This window comes from Achroia grisella, unplaced genomic scaffold, assembly GCF_030625045.1.
Source record: "Achroia grisella isolate CSIRO2021 unplaced genomic scaffold, CSIRO_AGI_Agris_v1 utg454, whole genome shotgun sequence".
Classification (NCBI taxonomy): domain Eukaryota; kingdom Metazoa; phylum Arthropoda; class Insecta; order Lepidoptera; family Pyralidae; genus Achroia; species Achroia grisella.
Window position 1 is genome coordinate 365,950 of NW_026712865.1, and position 26,861 is coordinate 392,810.

Here is a 26,861-nt window from a genome sequence, read left to right on the forward strand (position 1 = left end):
TTATCATAGGATTTAGTTGATCTTGCCTTCACTATATATATGTATATATAACTCAAAGGTGACTGACGTAGTGATCTATCAACGCACAGCCCAAACCACTGGACGAATCGGCTGAAATTTGCCATGCAGGTAGATGTTATGACGTAGGCATCCGATAAGAATTTTGATTAATTCTACCCCCAAAGGGATAAAATATGGGATGAAAGTTTATATGAAACTGTCAATTTTAAACCGATCGAACTGAGACTTTCCATGCATAAAGCTACTATGACGTAGGCATCACCTAAGAAGGGAATTTGAGAAGTTCCACCGCTAAGGGGATAAATTAACGCGAGCGAAGCCGCGGGCAAAAGCTAGTTGAAGTATATACTGGTAGGGCACCACAGAAAAATGAAAAAAGAAATATGTAGGATGTGTATTAATTTTTTCTACTACTCTCATTCGGAACGCAGATTCAACAAGAAGATCGAACGAAACAAGAAACTTGCGTGTTACTCTTTTAAATATAGGCTTAGGAAAATACGCCTCAATCTTTCAGGCAGAGACTTACGCCTTAATTAGATGTCTGGAAGTAATCCTAAGCCTCAACTACATCAATCAGAACATATACATTTATTCGGACAGTCAAGCTGCTCTACTAGCACTTAACTCGTACGAAATCCGTTCTAAACTTATTAGAAACTGTATCCTGCTACTAAATGAAGTAGGAAGCAGAAATAATATTATACTGAGATGGGTCCCCGGGCATTCAAATATTGAAGGCAATGAGAATGCCGACCATCTGGCAAAGTTAGGGGCAAAAACCGTCCAAATGGGCCCCGAACCCTCTGTGGTGTGCCTCGTTGCCTAAAACTGGGACATCTCAAATTAATAACCAAACGAGAAGCACTGAATCACTGGCAAGAAATGCCAGGATTAACACATTCAAAAGACCTAATATCTGGCTTCTCGACCAAATACTCCAATAGACTACTGCTATTGAGTAAAAACAACATATGCATGATGACGGGCCCTCACAGGACACTGCAAATTAAACAAGCATATGGCTAAACTAGGCCTATGCACGACAAGTATCTGCAGATTCTGCCAAACTGAAGAGGAAACGCCGCTTCACATCCTATGTGGTTGTAGCCCACTCATGCATAAACGAAATATCTCCTTTGGAAAGTTTACACTCTTTCCCGAGGAGATAAAAACGATCGCTCCTAAGAATATCCTTCAATTCTTGTCTCTGACGGGTCTAGGTAGCGAACTCTGAAAAGGGCGAGCACAATAGATCTATGTAGGTCGCAGTGCTACAGGTGCTACACATCTGACAATAGCCCAAACAACCCAATAAAAAAAAAAAAACCTATATATGCATTAACAAGTATTAGGCATGCGACAATCAACATAGAAAACGCTACGCACTCAATCTTTGTTCAATCAGATAACATTGTCAGTGCTATGAATTTTAAGTTAGATTATTCTACAAAAGTAGTAGTAATATTAAATATACAATACAAAGTATCCAAGATGATCTAGTTAAATAACAAATCAATCTTTAAACCTATTTCTTGACAATTCTCCTGGGAGTTAGCTCATCTCGATTCAACGATGCAGACGTCGTCCAATTGACTGTTGAATAATTCACACGAAGCGCCGCTCCGGCTCTCCATATAAACACATTGAGATAGTGCTCCTGTTTGTATTGCAGCTAACGTTCAACTTTTACAATACAGTATGTAATTAAAGTGGGATTCATATTGTCTGATGTGTCGTGACGTGTCGTGTCGTGACGTAACATGTTTTATATGTTCTGTTCTGATGCCTTCAAACGATATTTTGAATGCCGTAATTGAAATACAGCCGTAGCTCTACACAAAGTGAAACTCCGATGCGTCACAACACAGTACTGGTGCATGTACATCTCGTCGAATAAATAGAAAAATGTAATTTTTCAAAATTGGAAGCTAGAATTGCCTCCTTTTATATAAGTCAATTAAATTAACCACGCCGTCTTAATTATTATCTAAATACTTTTAAAATCTAGACACGCGGTAGCGTGTCAAGCCGAGTTTCAAGTAAGACAACTGGCGAGCAGCACCGTGTGTATATTTACACGAACCATTTGGAGCCACTGTTGACCCCCTCATAACTCAAAAACTCTTTCACAAAACCTGTCAAATTTGGTTTATATATTGAGACTTGCGAGATAAATATGTATTCCAAATTTCATAAACATATCTCAAACGGTTATTTAGATATTAACGTCGAAATATCGTCATTTTTATCACTGATCAACTATAGATCAAAATTATAACCCAATTCCAGATGACCTAGTAAGTTCAAATTTGGCATGCAGATAGGTAATTAGGTGAATATAAAGGAAAAAATGAAACTATATAACTAGGCTACAGTATATTATCCTAAGTTATAAGAAGAAATGATATTTTATATTGTTATAAATACATTTCAGGACAGACCATTGAACTTGGCACCCATTTAGATCTCATCTCTTTTGTCGTAGAAGTCAACAATCAAGGCATATATCATAATATTAAACTCGGCTATCATTTCACATTTATGTTTTTGATGGGATTATATATAATACTTGTGTGTAAATTTAAAACTTTAAAAGGGAAAAATTATTTAAATATATTTAAAAACTTTAAACGTTTGTCTTGTAAAAAAAAGTACATTTTGTATATTGCCATTGTTCTATTTAATCGACGATGTGTCGCGACGTGTCCTGTCATGACATGCTGACTAGTTTTTACATTTATATGTCGTGTTCTGATGCCTTCTGACGATATATTGAATCAATACAGACGTAGCTCTAGGAAAGGTGAATTCCAACACGTCGCAACACAACTCTGGCGCTTGTACTTGACGTGTCATGACGGTCATGACCACATTTCTACGCTTTTTTTTTTAAGGTGTGGAAAATCTTCAAAAGACTCACCCCGCCGGAGGGAGGGCGGGGCGGTGTGTGAGACTTGTACTCACCAAAAACTACACGGTGTACCTACGAGCGCCTATGTCGGAGCCAGAGGATTCGCAAGTGCATTTCCACCCCAGCTCCGACGGCGACGGCCCGCCCTGTAGATGTTGTAGGGCAGGCCCCATCTCGTTACAGTTAGGGCGACCTATTTCGCCCTACTCCATTGTGGAGGCGTGTGCGTACACTCGCACACCTCCGGGGCCTTTGGATTGGGGTACTGCCTCCCTCAAGGCAGTCACCCCGGCCCTAGTGGGGGATAGAGGGAGCGGAGTTGAGTACGCCCTCATTTCTAGGCCTGGCTCTTCTGCGACGGAGGGAAGCGGGACGAGTCCGCTCCCTTTCCGCGGCCTCCTTCCGCGAGATAACAAGAAGTGCACCCCGCCCAGAAGCAAAGGAGGGAAACGGCCCGCCTCACAGGTCCCAGGCGTAGGAGTGGGAGGCAGATGCCATCACAAAACATTACGCATTACTAGTATGAACCAATGGCGTAGCTACCTAGGGGCTAGGCGGGGCACAAGATGCGCACTCTGCACGTCGACGGGCCGTCCGGCGGACCACTGGGTGGGGAGCAAGAAGTGCACCCCGCCCAGAAGCAAAGGAGGGAAACGGCCCGCCTCACAGGTCCCAGGCCGTAGGAGTGGTGCAGAGGAGGGGATGGACATCAACTCCCCTCCTAACGATCGAGGAGGCAGGGGCGGCGCAAGTCCTCTCTTCCGCTTGCTGTGCCCAACAGGGTCCATAATTAACCTACTTTGAAATGTACCTGTCTATCTATTTGCTGTAAAATTATGGAAGGAGCTCACCGCCAGACACTTCTACGCTCTGACTCAACCGGGATCATTTCTGATGAGATACAACAGATGCCATCACAAAACATTACACATTACTAGTACGAACCAATGGCGTAGCTACCTAGGGGCTAGGCGGGGCAGCGCCCCGGGCCCCTCAATCTCAGAGGGCCCTCGAACCCTTACCAGAAAATCTCGAACAAACTGAACTTTTCAAAATTTCTCTCACTTTCAAAATAACACAGTTTGCAACCAGACTTTAATCATGACAACTTAATTGAGAGAAATTCGAAAGTTCTTTCCTTCCGAATTCCCTTAAAATCAACCCACAGAGGTTGGCAGTGTTGTTAATTTGATAGGTCAATCGTCAAATCCAACTCGGATGGGCAGCGTTCGGGAAGCTCCGATATATCTTTTCGTCCAAATTTCCGCAGTGTCTCAAGAAAGGTTTGACCAATGTGTGTTGCCAGTGTGTGTTAAACAGAGACAGTAATTAAGTCAACACTATACATATACCCGAAGAATTGCGACTTTGAAGTGGCTTCTTGCAAGTTGATAATAATTGTACCGACGATCTGGTCATAGTGATGCGAGCAGCGCAGGACCGATCGTCGTGATCTTTGTTGACGTCTTCCGGGCTGCGATGATGATGATGATGATGTGCAATGTGTGTGTTGGAAACCAGTAATTAAATCAACACTATACATATACCTGAACTTCTTGCAAGTGATAATAATTGTAACCTCATAGTGTATGTCTTGTTGATCGCTCAAATTTTATATATAAAATTCTCGTGTCACAGTTTTCGTTCCCATACTCCTCCGAAACGGCTTGACCGATTCTCATGAAATTTTGTGAGCGTATTGAGTAGGTCTGAGAATCTGCCAACATCTATTTTTCATCCCCCTAAATGTTAGGGGTAAAACAACGTTTGCCGGGACAGCTAGTAAATAAATAAATAAATAAAATGCTGGCTGTATGGTAACGTACTGTACATCGTCCTAATAACAAGATGAGGCATGTCACACACCACCTACAAGCTGGGCGCTGGCAGAGTCGCGGTATAATGCTAACTCTCCGGCACTAATACTCGTAAGTACATCTTATGGTTTTAAGATGGGAAATAATCTCATACACTCTTGTCACTCCTGTCGCAGGAGGACGGTTTTTTTGAGATAAAGAAGGTGGTAGTTGTATGTGGCGACGATTGTGACTTAACATTTAGTAGAGTGTAAACATATAATATAATTGTTAAGTATAAATACATACATTTAGCATTTTTATATTAGTAGTAATTGGCAACTAAAATTGTTGTCTATGATTGGTTCTATATTGTTAACTCTCTGGTTTATAAAGTGTGAAACAGTAATGACATGTTCGAAAAGAAACAATTAAGTCGAAGTCGCGGGAACAGCTAGTATAAACATACAAACCGTAGCGTAATTGTGGTTGTATGGGGTTGTAATGATAAAATTATAGATCACAGATGGGAGGGATACAAAGGTCCAACACTGAAACAATACGCCCAGTGTATTAAGAGTGCCGCACCGTATCTGCCACGAAAGATTGTGCCTAATTTATGGGCAGCCGTGATCTCTGAGGATGTCAACCCTCCTCAACAGTCAGCAACAAAGTGTAGTGTTGATAACATCTATTGTACAGTGGCTGCATGGTTATTAAATGAGATCAGGCTAGCCTTTACTATATTCAAATTAGGGAGGCACTTCCATAGATTATTATGTTTACATACTAGCTGTACTCGCAGCTTCGTCCACGTGGATTTTAACTTTATTTTTCTAAAATGAGAGTAGCCTAACTTACTCCTTATATCAGCTACCTGCCAATAAAAGTCCCGTCAATATCGGTCCAGCCATTTCAGAGATTAGCCGGAACAAACAGACGCACAAAAATTGTAAAAAATGTTATTTTGGTGTATGTATCGTATTTATTCATATGCATGTAGTAAAACACGGTTTTTTAATATTACAAACTCAAATTCAAATTCAAAAATCATTTATTCATGTTCAGGACATTTTAGCCGCTTATGAACGTCAAGTTTTTACATTATAATTTTTTTCCCTACCGTCCAGTTCGGTATATAGATCCAATTGAGAAGAACTGGCAAGAAACTCAATTGAATTACTTTTTTTTTTAAAATCCAGTTTATTTACAATGTATTTATATAGGTGTCTATGTCTAACATTAAATGAAAATCCCGAACATGGAAACTATTGCCATGCACGCTCGTCATTCAAGTAATCGTTTAGTGAGTAATAGACCTTGCTCAGTAAATATGATTTAACAGATGTTTTGAATTTATTTAAGGGTAATTCCCAATATATCCTTTGGTATCTTATTGTAAATTTTTATACCTATTCCCATAAAAGACCTATTGACTTTTTCTAAACGATACTTGGGGACAGCAAGTTTGTCTTTAAATCTAGTATTAATATTACAAACAGAGACTCTAATTTTGTAACACAAATGAAAACCCTGGCCTGTCGCATTTTTGTGGTGTAAATGGTCTTGGAATCGGTGATTTTCCAAAAATTAATAGTTTTTTTTTTAAAACGGTCACTGAGGTCTGGCGCTGAGGTTGTTAAGCATCATTGAAAAAACACGGTATGTGCTACATGTTTGTTCATTGATTACCTACCATGTTTTTTATATGTTGCTTAAAAATACTTTAAAAATTAAAAAAAAACACATTAATGTATGTATAATGTTTTTTTTTTAATTTTAAAGTATTTTTAAGCATCACTGAAAAATAAATATTAGATTCAGCGCTTCCTCTGTACATAAATATTAACTTTACCAATTTTCATACTTCGTGCATTCCTATACATGTTTATTTCCTAAAAAGAGGTATAAAGTTTTGTGCTGTTTGTGTAATAATAACATCGTTTCTCTCTCGGTAAGAATACGCCGTATTCAAATTGTAATGTTACTTGGCCATACTTCTCAGATAAATTTGCATTATAAACATAGCGATGGATTGAAATAGAAATGAAATAATGTTTATTCAAATAAACTTAATATAAGCAATTTTGAATAGTCAAGTTGTTTTCTACCACTCATTCGGAACACAGACTCATCACAAGTAGGATGAGCGAGAAACTTGTGTGTTGCTCTTTTTAATATGTTGTTATAAGTGAGTTTACTATAATAAGGATTAGGCATGCGACAATCAACGTACGCACTCAATCTTTGTTCCATCAGATAGTGTTGTCAGCGCTATAATTTTTCTACAAAAACTTTATCTATACAGATAAATAAAATTGTAGTGTTTGTTTGTAGTATTGAAATAACCGTGTTTTACTACATGCATATGAATATAAATACGGTATATATACCAAATTATCATTTTTTTACAATATCTCTTTGTCTGTCTTTTTGTTCCGGCTAATCACACATTCAAATATCTAGGCAGTTAAATCACCAGCGACTCCAGATGTACCACAGATATTATAACAAGAATAGCCATGGCAAAAAAAGCATTTAACAACAAAAAATACCTTTTACGCGCTAAAATATCAAAGACCTAACGGAAACGATTTATTAAAACCTATAGCCTTGTATGCGTATGAGACGTGGACATTAAATCAAAAGGAAAGAGACAAACTGGAGGCTTTTGAAATGTAGTGTTGGAGGAGGATGGAAAGAATTAGCTGGAAGGATAAAGTAAGAAACGAAGAAGTACTACACAGGGTAAAAGAAAAAAGACAAATATTGAACACCATAGAAAATAGACGAGGAAAAATGTTAGGGCACTTGATACGGCACGATGATTTCATGAAAATTATTATTGAGGGGAAAATAGAAGGAAAGAGGGGGAGGGGAAGACCAAGGAATAGCTACATCAAACAAACTGAGGACAAAATAGGAGTCGTGTCGTATCAAGAATTAAAGAGCATGATGGAAGATCGCGGAAAGTGGCAAGAGCTCCACCGACAAGAGCGTAGCTCTTAAATTATGAATGAATGAAATGAATCTCTGTTATGACTGGACCGATTTTGACGAGACTTCTATTGGCAGGTAGCTGATGTAATAAGGAGTAACTTGGGCTACTTTTGTTTTAGAAAATAAAGTTAAATTCCACCCGAACGAAGTCGCGGGTACAGCTAGTTATATATATAAATAAAGACTGCGTCAAATTTAAGACAATGCACGAAACGAAATTTACAGTGTGGACTCCTTAATGCTAATCACGCTGCCTATTTCTCTCGAAAGCAAGGTCGGGCTTCGAGGTTGGTCATTGTTCCAACTGGACATCAATGCACGGATAATCCGACCTCTCCATACAGGTTAAGCTTCCATTAATATTAGCACCGTAATTGGAAAACGAACTTCATTTGTAAAGTACAAAAACGATACGTTTGTTCTTAAACAAACAGTGTGACACTTTGAGATTGGAGAAATAGTTGTATCTAAAACTATAATGTGGTGAACCGAGTTTGGAAATGCATGGGATGAATCTAGATTGGTGAGTACTTGAGAATTATTTACCTAATCTTTCCGCTGAAAATCAGCGCTTTAGTTTCGCTTGCAACGATATTTTGAGCGGAGTGTTTATTAAGCAGATATTTTATAGTAGCATATTGGTTTCTAATTGTTTTATTATGTTGGTGTGACTGTGTGTATGTATGTATATATATAATTCAGCACATTATTTTATTTATACTTTATATATTTTGATAAAGAGCTCGAAGTTTAACATTTATGTCATTTTCTTAGTAATAACACAGATAACATAATATGGTAATAAGTATAGTATAAGTATGTAATATTATGTTATAAGTAAGGAGCCAACAGAATATCAGCGCTGCAGAGTTATCTTTTTTTTTATAACACAGGGGACAAACGAGCATGCGGCTCACCGGTAAGTGATTACCGCCGCTCATGAACACCCGCAACACCAGGGGAACTGCAAGTTATCTGTAGCATTATGCTGAGTTGGCTGCCTTTTCACTTTTGCGGCACATGAAGTCACCTACATTTCTTTTATTAATTCGTGTTTTTTCTGTATCTCATGTATGTTATGTGTCTGTAATTGTGAATAAAGAATTTATCTATCTATCTATATCTATATGTGTATATAAGTATACTCAATACTAAAAATTTATTGCATTCCATAATATTATAGTGAAAGATGTTCATAATTGGTTTTAGATCATTATTGACCCTGGACGCAAACATAACATTATTATTATCTATACATATATATAAAATTGTAGTGTTTGTTTGTAGTATTGAAATAACCGTGTTTTACTACATGCATATGAATATAAATACGGTACATACACCAAAACAACGTTTTTTACAATTTTTGTCTGTCTGTCTGTTTGTTCCGGCTAATCTCTGAAATGTCTGGACCGATTTTGAAGGTACTTTTTTTGGCAGGTAGCTGATGAAATAAGGAGTAACTTAGGCTTTTATTTTAGAAAAATAAAGTTAAATTCCACGCGGGTATAGCTAGTTATAACGAAAAATCATAAAAAATGTTATTTTGGTGTATATTCATATGCATGTAGTAAAAAATTGTTATTTCAATATTACAAACAGACACTCCAATTTTATTCACATGTATAGATATTGAATTAAAAATAGTTTAAAAATGAGCAAACACCATGCTTAACTTTTGCTAACAGAGCTTTGAAGTATTCGCAGGTTTTGAAAGTTGCTCGAAACTTTTCTAGAGCCAACAAAGGAAATATGTGCCGTGCCTTAGTTCTGCTAGGGTTCCGTGTCAGACGTGGTTAAACGTGTCCGGGTGAACTCGAAAGAAATAGAAATAGAAACAGAAATAATATATGTTATATGTTCAATAATAATAATTATTAGAGTTTGTTTTCCAGACTATATGGAAAATAATCATAATAATAATCATACCAGTGTGGACATACGCGATGGAATTATATCAGATCAATCTAACATATATATAAGGCATTAAAAACCATAGCTCCTTGGTTCATGAAAAACATTGAAGTACATACATATCTAGAAATTCCAACTGTAAAAGAAGAGATACAGAAAGCCTGTGGATGATATAAACACAGATTAGCCAGTCATAAGAACCAGTTAGCTTCAAAACTACTGGGTGTAAATAACTGTCCATTTAGATTAAAATGGTCTCGCCTTGCCAACATCTAAATAAAGTAAATGAGATGGCACCTTACTGGAGTTGCCTCTTCTCAAAATGCCAATAACATCAAAAAAATCTGATTACAGCTGGAAAGGCTGATCGCAGATAGAAAGAAAAATATGTTACTTGCACCACCTACAGTTTTTCATGTATATATACTAATATGTAAGAGATTGCTTAGCGATAAAGGCGCCTTTGTACCTATGATTGTATATATATATATATTCATATTAAATAATATTTTTCTGTTCTAAAGCAATATAGTATATAAATAAAAAAATATATAATCTTTATTCAAATAAACTCATTATAAACACTTTTGAATAGTCATATTTTGCCACTCATTCGGAATGCAGATTCATCACAAGAAGAATGAGCAAGAAATTTGTCTGTTGCTCTTTTTAATAGATGTTTTTTTTTTATAAATAATTACAGTATAACAAGTAAGAGGCATGCGATAATCAACATAGAAACCGTTACGCACTCATTATTAGTGTAATCAGATAATATTGTCAGCGCTATGAATTTTAAGTTTTTCTATAAAAACATTATTATTTTTAACGAATTCTTCATTTTTATAGTAAGCTTTTTTGCAAAGGAACTGTTTTATTTGACATTTAAATCTTTTTTCAGGCAGATTTATAACAGACTCTGGTATATTTTATAAAACCTTACGCAATTGCCATAAAACGAATTACTAACTTTTTAAGAAGCGCATTTAACTTTTAATAACATATTTATCCATGTTATAATATCTTTATAGCCGTTTTAAAATTCACTGATAGCTATTGTTTGGTTCTTGACTCAACTGACCGTCTAAGAAATGTCAATTTTTTTACGTCTTGTTGGGCGACAAATTGTGAACATTCTTTTATATAGTAAGTGATGTTTCATTGAATTTAAATCTTAAAAGTTATAGCTTAGTTATTGGAAAAATAATTTTATTACATTACATTAGACTAGCTTTACCCGATATTTCCGTATAACCTTTCATCTCCACTTTCAACTCCTTGCAACCCTTTTTGAGCATTAAAAGGAAGCCTATGTCTTTTGTCAGGTTTTAGACTATCTGTGTACCAAATTTCACTTAAATCGGTTCAGTGGTTTCGGCGTGAAAGCGAGACAGACAGACACAGACAGACAGAGTTACTTTCGCATTTATAGATAATATTAGTAAGGAACCGTTTTAAAATTCACTGGTAGCTATTGTTTGGTTCTAGACTCAACTGACCGTATAAGAAATGAAAAATTTTAAACGTCTTATTGGGCGACAAATTGTGTACATTTTTTTAGATAGGTAGTAAGTGATGTTATTGAATTTGAATTTAAATCTTAAAATTTATAGCTTAGTTACTTGGAAAAATAATTTTATTGTGTTATATTAGATATCGTATTTATCTATTTATGTTTGTTTGTTACATCTTGTGCCATCCACCACCTTCTGTTTTTGCGATCCCTTCCAGACAACCTTTGGGTTCCTCTACCCAAAGGCTTAAGCGATAAGACCGCCTTTTTAACCTACGTAACGCGACGTCGTTTAGCTGGCAGGCGCGCCACATGATGCCCACAGCCGGCTGCCGGAAAGTAGCCGGCTTCCGGCCGGCCAGTGAACGAACGACGCTGTGGTGTTTCACCACAGTAGAATACCTGGGCAAGGAGCACAAGCTCGAGGCCCGAACCCATCGGTCCATGAGGACCTGCGGAAGATCCTAATACGACATATTATGAACTAGCTTTTGCCCGCGGCTTCGCTCGCGTTAATTTGTCCCGTTAGTGGTGGAATTTATCAAAATCCTTTCTTAGGGGATGCCTACGTCATAGTAGCTTTATGTATGCAAAGTCTCAGCCCGATCGGTTTAAAATTGACAGTTTCATACAAACTTTCAACCCCTTGGGGGTAGAATTAATCAAAATCCTTTCTTAGCGGATGCCTACGTCATAACATCTACCTGCATGCCAAATTTCAGCCCGATCCGTCCAGTGGTTTGGGCTGTGCGTTGATAGATCGCTATGTCAGTCACCTTTGAGTTATATATATATATATAAATATTTTTTGATTTTGTATTTTTTAAAGGTGCAATAAAGAGTTATAAATAAAAATAAAATTTATTATTTTCGTGCATTGTAGTAGTGACTTAAATTTTGGCAGAACACATCAGATGAGAGTTAAGAATTGCGAACGAAAATTTAAGATAAAAACTGAAACTTCACGAATAGAGTTCATCTTTTTGATGATTACTTACTTTAACGACAAGACCCGTAGATTTCAAGGCGATCCTTGCTTTTCCGCGTTTATTCTGTGTTATTTTTATAAGTAGGTTTTTTAGCTTTTACTTTAGGTTTTTTTAACTTTTTTGTTTACAAAACATTCCTAACAATGGGACTGTATATATGTATATATATATATATATATATATATTTAGATTATATACATAGGGTATTTCAGTTCATTTGCAATATTAAAGAAACAAGTGCTATTCTGTGTGACCTACTGTGCCTATCCAGGGCTCTATATTTTTTATTTTATTATAGGACCCTCTGGGGTCTGTCTGGGGGGTATTCTCTGGAATATCAGCGCTGCAGATTTATCAGTAGCTTTATACTGAGGTGGTTGCCTCTCTTGATATGGTATTTCCGAACCGATACGATACTGAAACCTTCAAGTAAAGAGCTTATTCCTTTTTAAAAGGCCGACAACGTACTTGCAATTCCCCTGCTGTTGCGGGTGCTCATGGGCGGCGGTAATCACTTACCATCAGGTGAGCCGCATGCTCGTTTGTCCCTTGTGTTATAAAAAAAGACACCTCCATTTTTTTTTATTTATATATTTTTTTCTGTGTCCCATGTATGGTGTGTTTACAATGGATGAATAAAGCATTTATGTATTCAAAATTAAAAAAATATCGAAATATCTTTATTCATGTAGGTCTATTACAGACGCTTATGATATGTCAAATCTACCGTCAGTTCGGAATGATATCGAGATGAGAAGAACTGACAAGAAACTCTGCTCGTATTCTTTACAAATAAATGTTGTACATGTTTACAATAATACAGATTCATTTTTAATTTCAAATTTGGGAGAATACAGTGACCACCAGCATATGATATAGCAAAAGCAAAGAGTCTAATCAGTGTTCGCAACCCAAACAGACCAGTCCCCACAGTCAGCACCCGTTCACGAGTATGACAGAAGAGCCAGCCATCATTGCACTCAACCATATTAGAGGGAGCACATCGACCCGGCCCACCACGCCGCCACAAGTTTGAACTTTATAGCGAGAATGACTGTTTCAAGTTACTCCACTACGTCAATTATATTTTTTTGAGAGCATAGGTTGTACTAATCACAGTTTTCACCCATTACAATATTTAAATTACAATATGTCATTACTAAATTTACAATAAGTTTCTTGAATGTTTATTACATTATTTATGACAATATGTCATATATTTATCTATCTATTAAATTCAAAATTCAAAATTCATTTATTCATGTAGGACATTTTAGCCGCTTATGAACGTCAAAGTTTTACATTATAATTTTAATTTTTTCCCTACCGTCCAGTTCAATATATAGATCCAATTGAGAAGAACTGGCAAGAAACTCAATTGAATGGCTTTTTTTTTAAAGCCAGTCTATTTACAATGTCTATTTATATAGGTGTCTATGTCTAACATTAAATAAAATCCCGTGCATGAACAACTATTGCCATGCACGCTTGTCATTCTCTATTTATATAGGTGTCTATGTCTAACATTAAATGAAAATCCCGTGCATGAATATTGCCATGCACGCTCGTCATTCAAGTAATCGTTTAGTGAGTATTAGACTTTGCTCGGTAAATATGATTTAACAGATGAATTTAATAAGTGGTTAACGCGCTTCTGAGCTTATCTTTTTCAGTTAATATGTATGAAGAAAGGATATCAATGAAATAAATAAAGTATATTGTTAATAGGATAATTATTTTGTTACTGACCCGTGGGACTGGAGCAACCGGCAGTGATTGGTCGACTCACTCTCTACCGGATGCAGTAAGACTCAAAGGTGACTGTGTTTTACGTTATTAATTTTTTCTTGAAACATAAAATGTATTATAACAAAGCCCCTGAAGATTCGATTACAATGTTTTTATTTTGTTTTATACACCTTAAAATACTGTCCTTATTTATAATTTCATTCTATATTCTGTATTGATCAAATATCTGCGTACTATTGCAAAAAAAAAAAACAATTAAATCCCAAGTTAGGAAAAATCGAAATTACTTTCCGAACAACCTAATAGTTTACCCGCGCAACTTCGTCTGCATCACACTTACGTAAAATTCATACATATGTAGAATACCAGCTGTCCCGGCAAACGTTGTTTTGCAATATAAATTAAAATCGCTATTTAAAAATAGGGGTTGGTGATGGAAGGGTGTAAATTTAGGGTATTATGTCACATCATAAAATATAAAAATAAAATATTTTATCGAAAAAATGATAAAAGAATTTTGGGGTGAACCACACCCACACAGGTTTGGGCTGTGCTTTGAGAGATCACTATGTCTGTCAGTCACCTTTGATTTATATATATTTAGATTTATCGACCTATTGTTTGCCCAGATGGTGATACGTTCGAGTACATCGTGGTAGGAGCTGGCGCGGCTGGTACCGCTGCGGCTGCTCGGATGGCGCTCGCTGGAGCAGACGTGTTGCTGCTGGAGGCGGGTGGTGATCCTGACCTCTTCTCCAGGGTATTGTCACGCTGCAACCATCAATCGCAAAGATATTGCATATCTGTAATAACTTTCTGATTTAATGATATTAAGTAAGATTGCACAAGTTTGTTTGCATGGTTAACTTCTTTTATCGAAATTTTGCCACTAAGTACAGTAAAAGTTTCGAGGAGATATGGCAGTAATATTACAGGATATACAACTGTACGTCTTTCTTTATGTAATGGTGCTGAAGGTGAAGATTCAGCTGATTATAACCGTCGTCGTGAACAGCACTAAAGACACATGCGTTGCGATATCACTCATTCCCTAAAGACTAAGATGGCAATTTAAGAGCCTACGTTAGTTGCTAAGATAAGGTAATAGTAGATAAGCTCACCCTAATACCCAATTTCATTTTTAAACTTAAATGTGTAACAAAAATTTTATTTAAAGCATAAGTACCCACGCGCTTAATGCGCTGAAGAAGAATTAGGCATCAAATACTAAATGTATATGTTACTGTAAACAAAACAAGTGAGGGTAACTAAAACAATTCTTCACCACAGGTACCCGGAGCATCTATGGCACTATTGGGTTCTAATTTGGATTATCATTACGAGACCATCTCTAACAACATGTCGTGCCTCTCCTCCCAGAAGAGGTCGTGTCGTGCCAGCCGCGGGAAATGTCTCGGAGGCTCTACTAGTATCAACTACATGATGTACGTCCGTGGAAACCCGTATGACTTTGATAGTCTACACCTCTCAAATTGGTCATGGAACGATATGAAGCCTTATTTCTTACGTTACGAGGGATTAACTGATTTGAATCTGCTACCTCCATCCTCAATACCGTATCACAATACAGCTGGAACAATGAAAGTTGGTTTTTTCAGGAACTCTGATAATTCGTGGCGTTCTAGGATAATCGATGGGTTTAACTATCTGAATTTTCCTTACAACGCTGATGTAAATGCAATTTCGCAAATCGGAGTCTCTCAAGTCATCGGCTATACTTATAAAAATCAACGCATGAGCACTGCACGAGGTTACTTGGAAAGAGATGATGTGAAAATGAAGTTGAAAGTGGCCAAGTTCACGACGTGTACTGGAGTTATCATAGACGATGACAATGTGGCGCGCGGAGTCACCGTCGTTCATGGTCTGTTCAAAACTAAACTACGGCTGTACGCGACGAAAGAAGTTATCTTGAGTGCTGGCGCTCTAGTCACCCCACAGCTGCTCATGTTATCTGGAATCGGTCCGGCTGAACATTTAAACGAATTAGGTATACCACTTCGTGTTGATCTATCTGTAGGTAATGATATGATTGATCACGCGTTACCACTTATATTTATCAAAGTCGATCGAGACTCAAATTTCTTAAAGACGATCGTTGAGAGCATCGGTACAGTATTTAATTTTTTTGCTGATATACTATTCACACGAGGCGAGTCCCACAGCTCTATCGGTGTGACAGATATCACTGCATTTGTGAACACACGATGCTACGATTTTAAGGAACGAAGACTTATGAACAATGGTGCTGATTGTGAAGTACCGACAACACAGATCATTTTTGCTAATATAGACAAAGGTTTGATTCAACTCGGGCCAAAGATTTTTCAACACAAAACCGGACTAAACCGAGCTATCACTAGACAACTAAGTAAAATTAATGCAGATCATGCCTTTTTATTAGTATCATGCGAGTTATTAGAGCCAAAGTCCAGTGGTAGGGTACGATTGGCTGGCGTCGATCCTCTACAAGCGCCTGCAATTTTTCTCAACTACTTGGCCGATAACCGTGATGTAGAGCAGATGGTGCGCGGTATACGGATCATCCAGCATTTGATAGAGACGCCCGCGTTCAAATCGCGCGGCGCGTCAATGGTGCAGCTGGAGCTGGAGGGCTGTCCTCGAAGCGCAGAGGAGGACTGGTCGTCGTACTGGGGCTGCTACGCGCGGCACATGACGTACTCGACGTTCCACTCGGTGGGCACGACGGCGCTGGGCCGCGTGGTGGACGGCCGGCTGCGCGTGCGCGGCGTGCGCCGGCTGCGCGCCGCCGACGCGGGCGTGCTGCCCCGCCCGCCGCGCGGGAACACCGCCGCCGCAGCCATCGCCGTAGGGGAGAGGGCCGCAGACTTCGTTCTAGAAGACAATCAGCACTGATACTCGCCTTTAATCTCATGAAGTAACAAGAAGAGACGAAGCGAAGTGAAAAGGTTTGGTTTACAGACGAATCCAAAATAATAGATGATGTAGGATGTGTAAAACCTAAAATCTGCAACTATATAGGCTTAGGAAAACACGCCTCAATCTTTCAGGCTGAAACCTACGCCTTAATAAGATGTCTGGAAGTAATCCTAAACCTTAACTACATCAATCAGAACATATGCATTTATACGGACAGTTATGCTGCTCTACTAGCACTACACTCGTACGAAACCCGATCTAAACTTATTAGAAACTGTATCCTGCTACTAAATGAAGTAGAATGCAAAAACAATATTATACTGAGATGCTGCCCGGGCAGTCAAATTGATATTGATCTGATCATATAAGTAGTGATCTATCAACGCACAGCCCAAACCACTAGACGGATCGGGCTGAAATTCGGCATGCAGGTAGATGTTATGACGTAGGCATCCGCTAAGAAAGGATTTTGATTAATTCTACCCCCAAAGGGATAAAATAGGGAATAAAAGTTTGTATGAAACTTTGTTAATTATAAACCGATCGGGCTGAGACTTTGCATGCATAAAGCTACTTACGACGTAGGCATCCCCTAAGAGAGGATTTTGGTAAATTCCACCCCTAACGGGAAAACCTAACGCGAGCGAAGCCGCGGACAAAAGCTAGTATAAACATAAAATATCTAATAACAATCTCTTGTAAATGATATATTCAGCAGTTTTTGATAAGGTTGTGCACTGACTGGCCTTGTTGAAAAATGCTAAAACGCATGAATTGCACGCGCCGAATGACCGAGGTCGCAACGTCCGAATTTCAACTGTTCAACAGTTTTAATTGCATTATTGTTAACTTCCTATTAAATCTGTAAAACTAACTGTGTTACACCTATTTTAGTTATAGTTGTAGTTAATACCAATGTTTGTAGTCTTTTATCTATACATATAAATAAAATTGGAGTGTCTGTTTGTAATATTGATACAACCGTTTTTTACTACATGCATATGCACCAAATAGCTATGGTATATACACCAAAATAACATTTTTTACAAATTTTGTCTGTCTGTCTGTTTGTTTGTTCCGGTTAATCTAATGATAGCCCAAAGAATTGCGACTCTGAAGTGGCAATGGGCAGGGCACATAGCTCGTAGGACAGATGGCCGTTGGGGCAGTAAACTCCTCGAGTGGCGACTACGGACCGGAAGACGCAGCGTGGGAAGGCCTCCAGCGAGGTGAACCGACGATCTGGTCAAGATTGCTGGAAGGCATTGGATGCGAGCAGCGCAGGACCGATCGTCGTGGAGATCTTTGTATGAGGCCTATGTCCAGCGATGGACGTCGTCCGGGCTGCGATGATGATGATGATAATGTCGAACATAACGGGACTTTTATTGGCAGGTAGGTAGCTGATGTAATAAAGAGAAATTTAGGCTACATTTATTTTAGAAAATAAAGTTATTTTCTACTCGGACGAAGTTGCGGGTACAGCTATATAGTAAACATGGTTTTGACCTCAGGATGTGACCATCGTGATTTCGTTAATATAAGTATTTATTATTCTAATGATGATGATATGCTGGTGGTCTGGTGGTGGTGCTGGTGGTGATGGTGATATGCTCTATTCTCAGAAATTTAAATTTAAATGAAAATTTGAATTTAAATGAAAAGCTAAATATAACTAAATAGATATTTTGTTTTCGTAAATGCATACATATTATACATAGAAAATACCCAGACCGATACAAACAATCATACCCATGAATACAAATGTTTGTGCCGTGCGAGGAATCGAACCCGCAACCATCGGACGTAAAGCGGTGTGCTAGACTGCTACCGACCGTGGTCGTCTATGTATAATAGAAATAAAATCAGTCAGAATGTATAAAAATGCACTAATATTGCGATAATCATTATTATTACATAGTATAAAGTCGTTGTCGCTGTCTGTCCCTATGTATACTTAAATCTTTAAAACTACGCAACGAATTTTGATGCGCTTTTTTAATAGATAGAGTGATTCAAGAGGAAGGTTTATATGTATACAGGTACACCCGGGCGAATCCGGATCGAGTAGCTAGTAAATGTATAAAAACATTATAACTTAATTCACGTTCGAATTTGAAAATAAAAATTGATTTTGGGACAATAATGTCTAATCACTGGACACGGGACAAGACGCAAAATTCCAGGACAATTCCGGATTTCCTAGCCATCTGGCAACCCTAGTGTTAACCATCGCCTATTTACGTCAACACCTCAATAATTGTTAACAACAAAATGACTGTCACAGTGTGTCCCTCTGTTGTGTCACAACCAACTCCCATTGTTGTGTCACAACATACTCCCATTGTTGTGTCACAACATACTCACATTGTTGTGTCACAACATACTCCCATTGTTGTGTCACAACATACTCCCATTATTGTGTCACAATATTTGTTTTATTTATTTTTATATTTATTTAAGATTGCATTCCATAATTTTACAGTAAATAGATAGACAGGTACATTTCAAAGTAGGTTAATTATGGACCCTGTTGGGCAGCAAGCGGAATAGAAGAGAGGAGGACGAGTTATTTTCTTTTATTTTTTATGTATTATATATTAATAATAATAATAATCCCTGGGGCCCTGAACCCCGGCAGACTGTGCTTCTGCCAGGGGTAAGTTGCCATCTCCTCTCCTTAAGAGGGGAGATGAGAATTTGTTTTGGAAGTTAGGAATAATAATAATAAAAATAGTAATAATTCATCATCATCATATATATTTAATTATTAAGACGTATGCTGGACATTTTTGAATCAAAAGATCTCCACGACGATTCCTTATAAATGCTTTATAATTTTTTTCCGCGATCTTGACCAGATCGTCGGTTATATATATTTATGGATGGCCTTCCTACGAATGTAGTGCGTCTTCCGGTGGTGGTCGCCTGTTTCTGTGGTAAATTATATTTTTGCACCCTTCGTGTGTTCTGTGTTACGAGCTATTTTCCGACTGCCCATTGCCACTTCAAAGTCGCATTATATTTTTGGAAATATGTCGGTTACTCTGGTTCTTCTGCGGATTTCAATATTTCTGATTCGAAAACGTTATGTAAAAAAGCCTATTATAAGATCTGAATTTATAGATGATCAATATATAGTAATAATATAGATTTATTTGCGACTAGTAATAATTAATGTATTGAAATTCTATATATTTAATTATTAAAATTGTATAATAACATTTTTGAATCAACAATGTCTTGAGATTTCTTATAAATATTTTATCATTTTTTTCCTCTTTTAAAGAAAGTGGTAAGTGGTTATACATATTTATGGATGACACCAGAGGACCACTTGAATGTAGTGCTAACGTGGAGGATGGAAGAAGTAGCCTGTTTCTGTGCCGTAAATTATATTTTTTACACCTTTCTTCGTGTGTTTTGTTGTTGGCGTATTTTCCGAAGAATTTACTGATTTCTAGAATATAAATGCAGGTCAAAGTAAGAATATTATGTTTTTGGAAATATGGCTTACAGTTTTTACGATTTTCAATATTTACTCGTATTCTAATTAGTTTCTTTTATAAGGTACATGTTTACTTACAGTACAGTAGGTACTAATTAAAAACAATATCGTCACGATAAAGTCGTATTCATTGTATGTTGAAACAGATGTCGTGACGAGTAGATGTACATGTTTATGTATACATGTATTGATATCATGTATAATAAAAACAATTGAATAATAAATATATACTTGCATTCTGAACGAAGGTGATCTTCGTCAATGGCATCCACCAAGAGCAACATGCAATTCCCCTGGTGTTGCGGGTGCTCATGGCCGGCGGTAATCATTTACCATCAGGTGAGCCGCATGCTCGTTTGTCCCCTGTACTATAAAAAAATACCATCAATAAATTGTGACGACCGTGATTTTAATGTGTTTTCATTCTTGAAGACCAGTGCCTGTGATATCGCATTGCAAGTGGTGGAAATATGGTTCTGGAAGATTAAGATATCTATGCTTATAAATAAAATTGGAGTGTCTGTTTGTAATATTGAAATAACCGTTTTTTACTACATGCATATGTATATAAATACGGTACATACACCAAAATAACATTTTTTACAATTTTTGTCTGTCTGTCTGTCTGTTTGTTCCGGTTAATCTCTGAAATGGCTGGACCGATTTGGACGGGACTTTTTTTGGCAGGTAGCTGATGTAATAAGGAGTAACAGAGGCTACTTTTATTTTTCTAAAATTCTTTTATTTTAGAAAAATAAAGTAAAATTCCACGCGGACGAAGTCGCGAGTACAGCTAGTCATATATATTAATTTTTAATTTTATGTTTAATATTTAATTTTTTTATTTACCTTTTTTAACTTTGTTATTATTTTTTCGGCTCGTAAAGTGGATCTAATCTCACTGGTTTTTTATATATAACTAGCTACTCGCCCCGGCTTTGTACGGGTATACATGTATTATACATATAAACCTTCCTCTTAAATCACTCTATCTATTAAAATAAACCACTTCAAAATCCGTTGCGTAGTTTTAGATTTAAGCATACATAGGGACAGACAGCGACAGCGACTTTGTTTTATACTATGTAATGTTGATGAATCAGCTCATAAAACACGTGTGCGTTATAAACGTAAAACATCATCATCATCATCATCGCAGCCCGGAAGACGTCCACTGCTGGACATAGGCCTCATACAAAGATCTCCACGACGATCGGTCCTGCGCTGCTCGCATCCAATGCCTTCCAGCGATCTTGACCAGATCGTCGGTCCACCTTGCTGGAGGCCTTCCCACGCTGCGTCTTCCGGTCCAGATAGTTATCCATAACCGCACTATTTTGTAATTTTTTTATAAATTTCGAAGTGATCACCGCTCATTTAAGAGTAAAATGGCGCTAAAGCAATAGCATTACAGTTTTATAGTTGAGTTTATTTAAAACTAACTGTTCCCCGCGTGGAATGTAACTTTCATTTTCTAAAATAAAAGTATGCTAAGTTACTTCTTATTACATCTGCTACCTGCCAATAAAAGTCCCGTCAAAATCGGTCCAGCGATTTCAGAGATTAACCGGAACAAACAGACAGACAGACAGACAAAAATTGTAAAAAATGTTATTTTGGTGTATGTACCGTATTTATATTCATATGCATACATATGGTTCTAGAAGATTAAGATATCTATGCTTATAAATAAAGTTGGAGTGTCTGTTTGTAATATTGAAATAACCGTTTTTTACTACATGCATATGAATATAAATATAGTACATACACCAAAATAACATTTTTACAATTTTTGTCTGTCTGCCTGTCTGTTTGTTCCGGTTAATCTCTGAAATGGCTGGATCGATTTTGACGGGACTTTTATTAGCAGGTAGCTGATGTAATAAGGAGTAACTTAGGCTACTTTTATTTTAGAAAAATTAAGTTAAATTCCACGCGAACGAAATCGCGGGTACAGCTAGTATATAATATATGTGTCACTTTACATATAGTATTAAAGGAATGAAAAAGAGATAAAGGTATTTTCAATTAACTTGTTTCCACGATAAGGAACTTGTAAACAGTGTAAACACAATTTCCTATTATCTATTGAGGATATATATATGATAATTATAAATATAATTATAATATAGTGTAACTAACCCTGGCTGCCCGGAATTATACATATAAACATACCTCTTTTTTTTTAATAGATAAAGTGATCTATTAAAAAAAATCGCGTCAAAATCCATTGCGTAGTTTTAAAGATTTAAGCAAAATCGATATATATATATATAAACTAGAATAAAATAAAAAGATAAATATGTATATATACTAGCTGTCCCAGCAAAAGTTGTTTTGCCTTAAAATAAAAAAAAAATTAGGGGTGGACTACCCCTAACATTTAGGGGGATGAAAAATAGATGTTAGCCGATTCTCAGACCTACTCAATACGCTCACAAAATTTCATGAGAATCGGTCAAGCCGTTTCGGAAGAGTATGGGAACGAAAACTGTGACACGAGAATTTTATATATAAGATATAAACTTCTGTAAACATATACGCATGTCGTGGCAGCCAGTAATTAAGTCAACACTATATACTTGAACTTATTGCAAGTGATTGTAATTGTAACCTCATAGTGTTTTCTTTCTGTTTTCTTTTCGTTTTTCTTCTTTGACTACTGGCAAGTCAGGTCCGGTGGGTGCTTAACTGCGTAGCCGGACAGCACTTCGGTGCAACTGACTTCAAACCGTAAACCTGCACTGGGGGGCAGGTTGGGATAATGGGCCCAGGTGGGGCCCGTCCCATCAGGTAAGTGTCGCGTTGGTGGCCCGCTCCTGCTATGACTCTACCCTTGTAGAGACACGTGCGGAGCGGGCGCGGCTCTGTGTGGACGGCAGTCTCAGGGGTTCAAGTCTGCCGTCCACACTACAGGAGCCGAGATGGGGGAGGCGCATCCCATCTGGTGCGTCTTCCCCGCGGAGGCGGGGGAACTGGGAAGAGTTCCCCCCACGCGTTGAGTACCCGCTTGCGGGCAACCGCCGCTGGGGTCGCGGTTGATTGCCAGCACTAGGAATATCGTGGGGTTATTGGTGAGTAGGAGTCTCACAGTACCTGTCCGTCCAACCCCTGAGAGGGCCGGGTCTCCATGAGGGATTTTCACCACGTAAAAAAAAAAAGCAAAAAAAAAAAAGAAAAAAAGTTAGGAGTAATGATAAAAAATAGTTTGTCTATTATAAAAACAATTGCTGAATTGTAATTTTAAGTGCATCACTTTACAATGATTTACACGCATTTCGGTATTACTTATATTTTGTTGTGTGTTGAAATTTGATCTTACTAAGTAATATTACGAGTATGTTATCTGTTAGTAAAGAAAGTTATTATAATTACTAATATTAATGCGAAAGTGTGTAAGTGTGTATGGATGTTTTTTAGTCTTTCAAACTCAAACATTACTGTAACATAGCTTATACCCACATCAGAATAACATATGGGCAATAATTTAAAAAGATATCAAATAAATTGGGCGATATATAATAATAAGTGTAATGCAGACAAAATTGCGGGGGTCAGCTAGTATCTAATATACCATTACATAGTATAAAATAAAGTCGCTGTCGCTGTCTGTCCGTCCCTATGTATGCTTAAATCTTTTGGAACGGTTTTTTTAAATAGATAGAGTGAGTTAAGAGGAAAGCTTATATGTATAACTAGTTGTTGTCTGCGACTTCGTCTGCGTTTCCATCGTTTTTCGTAAAATAAGTAGCCTATGTCATACCTCACGGTTCAGTGGTTGTGATATGTTTTCCTAACATTTTCCTTCACTGCTCTGCTTCTATTGATCGTAGCGTGATGAAAAGTATACTATAACCTGCCCGGGAGTATGAAGAATAATTGTATCAAGTTTCGTTAAAATCCGTCGAGTAGTTTTTGTTTCTATAACGAACATACAGACAGACAGACAACAATTTTACTGATTGCATTTTTGATAGTGATAGTTATTTTGGAAATATGTTTCATGTACAGAATCGACCTCACTACAGATTTATTATAAGTATAGATAATACATGTACACCCGGGCGAAGCCGGGGCGAGTAGAAACTTTTTTTTGTAACATAATTTTACTAAATTAATTTTTAAATTTAATAATAATTATTAACTTATAATAAATACTTAATTATTTAAAAGCCAAGTTTTCTATGAAATAATATGTTTGAAAAATAAAAAGAAAGGTGATTTGGAATAAAACATATTTTCATATTGTTTCATTGCCTGCTAGTATCGATGAGAGATTTTACCATATTTTCCGTAATACTACGTCTAACTCACGTGAAGTCACGGCGCGCGTTTAGTACGTAATAAAATGTATAGAGTCGTGTAATGTAATTTTTTTTCAATATCAACTTGCCCGACTTCTTACGGTACAAACATATACTAGTGGACTTATATATATAGTGTCTGTTTAGGCAAATTGTGCTCTAGTTCAATCAATAATAATGTATCTGCGGAGTGCTGGGTAAGTTTAGACAGAATATATAATTTATTTTTAAACTTTCGTGTCTAATATACATTATTTAAATTGTTAACCGGGTCAATGGCAATGATTGTATTAACCGGATCAACGGCAATTATGGCAACGATTGTCCTCTATACATCTTCATGTCAAACATCATTATTATTTTTGTTTTTGGGGATTTGGACTATTGTCTATTGTGCTCGCCCTTTTTCAGAGACCGTAAGGGACAAGAATTGAAGGATACTCTTAGGATCGATGGTTTTTTTACTTTCCGAAGCAGATGTTACGTTTATGCATGAGTGGGCTACAACCACATAGGATGTGTAGTGGCGTTTCTTCTTCAGTTTGACAAAATCTGCAGATATTTACTGTTGTTATATGTTTGTTCAATTTCAGTGTCCTGCGAGGGCTAGACATGAAGCAAGCAATTTATCAATATCAAATAACATGAACATTATTCAACTGTTTACCCGTCAGATGGACTGTCAAACTTTCACATTTATAATAATAACAAATAACTCTGGATATTTAATACAACACCTTCTAATCCTACAGTAAGCAGAGCTTGTGTTATGGGTATTAGATAACTGATAACATGAATAATTTTATGGCATATAAAGGTCCTAAACCTATCTCGACGTTTCAACTAGGTACACTAGCTCAGCAGTCAGTTCGTGACCACGGCTACCGATATAAACCTCGTGATCTAAATAAACCTATCTCGACGTTTCAACTAGATTACACTAGCCCAGCATCATGACTCTATTACTATCAATGTACCATGTCAGCTTGACCTCCACGCGGTCCCCTTGGAAACCATCGTGATACATTCCCGGTGAATTTGTCACGTTAGGCTAACTGATCTGACTTCATGTTCATCTTATCATCCTCCACTGGTGCCCCGCCAGCGTAAACCGTTAGCGCAGGCGGGTGCACCATTCCATTATCATCCTTTAAAAAAAAAACACTAGCCCAGCAGTCAGCTTGTGACCACGGCTAGTGCAACCTGGTCGAAACGTCGAGAGGTAAATACCTTTATCTATCTTCGTCTATCTTCTATCTATCTATATTTATAATAAATCTGTAGAGAGGTCAATTCTGAACATGAAATACATTTCCAAAACGTCTAATAAGATGTAACGGTCCAATATCCTGCTACCGAGTGAAGCATCCGTTGTATATTGTCTGTATGTATGTACATCAATAATGAATTTAATATTGTATAACAGTTTAATAACCACAGACAACAATCTATACATCTATACATATAAATACACTTGGAGTGTCTGTTTGTAATATTGAAATAACCGTTTACTACATGCATATGAATATAAATATGGTACCTACACCAAAAAACCACTTTTTACTATTTTTGTCTGTCTGTCTGTCGGTCTGTTTGTTCCGGCTAATCTCTGAAATGGCTGGATTTTGCAGAAACTTTTTTTGGTAGGTAGCTGATGCAATAAGGAGTAACTTAGGGTACTTTTATTTTAGAAATTAAAGCTAAATTCCGCGCGGACGAAGTCGCGGTTGCAGCTATTTATATATACAATAGGGATCGTTACATACTATTCTGATGTCACAATTCATTAGCCTAATAGCGGTCACTAATGAATTTTGTAAATTGTTTTTGATTTCACAGGCAATTTAGTAACTTACTTCAATATCTTTGAATTTAAATCATTTTGCTATTTAATATTATAAAGTACCAAAAGTATTAAAAATTAAATAGAAATTATTATGATGAAATGTCCCTTGATGTGATTGTTGCAGTTATTTGAGTAGATTATTTTTGAGAAACGTCCTGAGTTATCTCAAAATGATAGTTCAGGTACAAAAACGAGACCACTATGCAGTGACCTAGTTCAGAAACCAAGGGCCCTGGGGTAAATCATAAAACGGCCCTACATTAGGAAACCAAGGGCCCTGGGGTAAATCATAAAACGGCCCTACATTAGGAAACCAAGGGCCCTGGGGTAAATCATAAAACGGCCCTACATTAGGAAACCAAGGGCCCTGGAGTAAATCATAAAA

At 37.2% G+C, this 26,861-nt stretch overlaps 1 protein-coding gene across 1 annotated transcript; it reads left to right on the top strand.

Moving 5' to 3' along the window:
* Window positions 1-3,501: 3,501 nt before the first annotated feature.
* On the top strand, window positions 3,502-16,794 carry LOC131845161 (ecdysone oxidase-like). Its single transcript, XM_059194197.1, has 3 exons — window positions 3,502-3,604; window positions 14,526-14,656; window positions 15,187-16,794. The coding sequence occupies exons 1-3, from the start codon at window positions 3,502-3,504 to the stop codon at window positions 16,792-16,794; spliced, it is 1,842 nt and encodes a 613-aa protein (XP_059050180.1).
* Window positions 16,795-26,861: the final 10,067 nt, after the last annotated feature.

What these genes read in the sequence shown, in the direction of transcription:
- LOC131845161 (XM_059194197.1), top strand. Translation starts at nt 3,502, where the DNA reads ATGCGCACTCTGCACGTCGACGGGCCGTCCGGCGGACCACTGGGTGGG. An exon ending in GGAAACGGCCCGCCTCACAG is followed by an intron (nt 3,605 to 14,525) that starts GTCCCAGGCCGT and finishes TTGTTTGCCCAG; the next exon opens with ATGGTGATACGTTCGAGTAC. An exon ending in ATCCTGACCTCTTCTCCAGG is followed by an intron (nt 14,657 to 15,186) that starts GTATTGTCACGC and finishes TCTTCACCACAG; the next exon opens with GTACCCGGAGCATCTATGGC.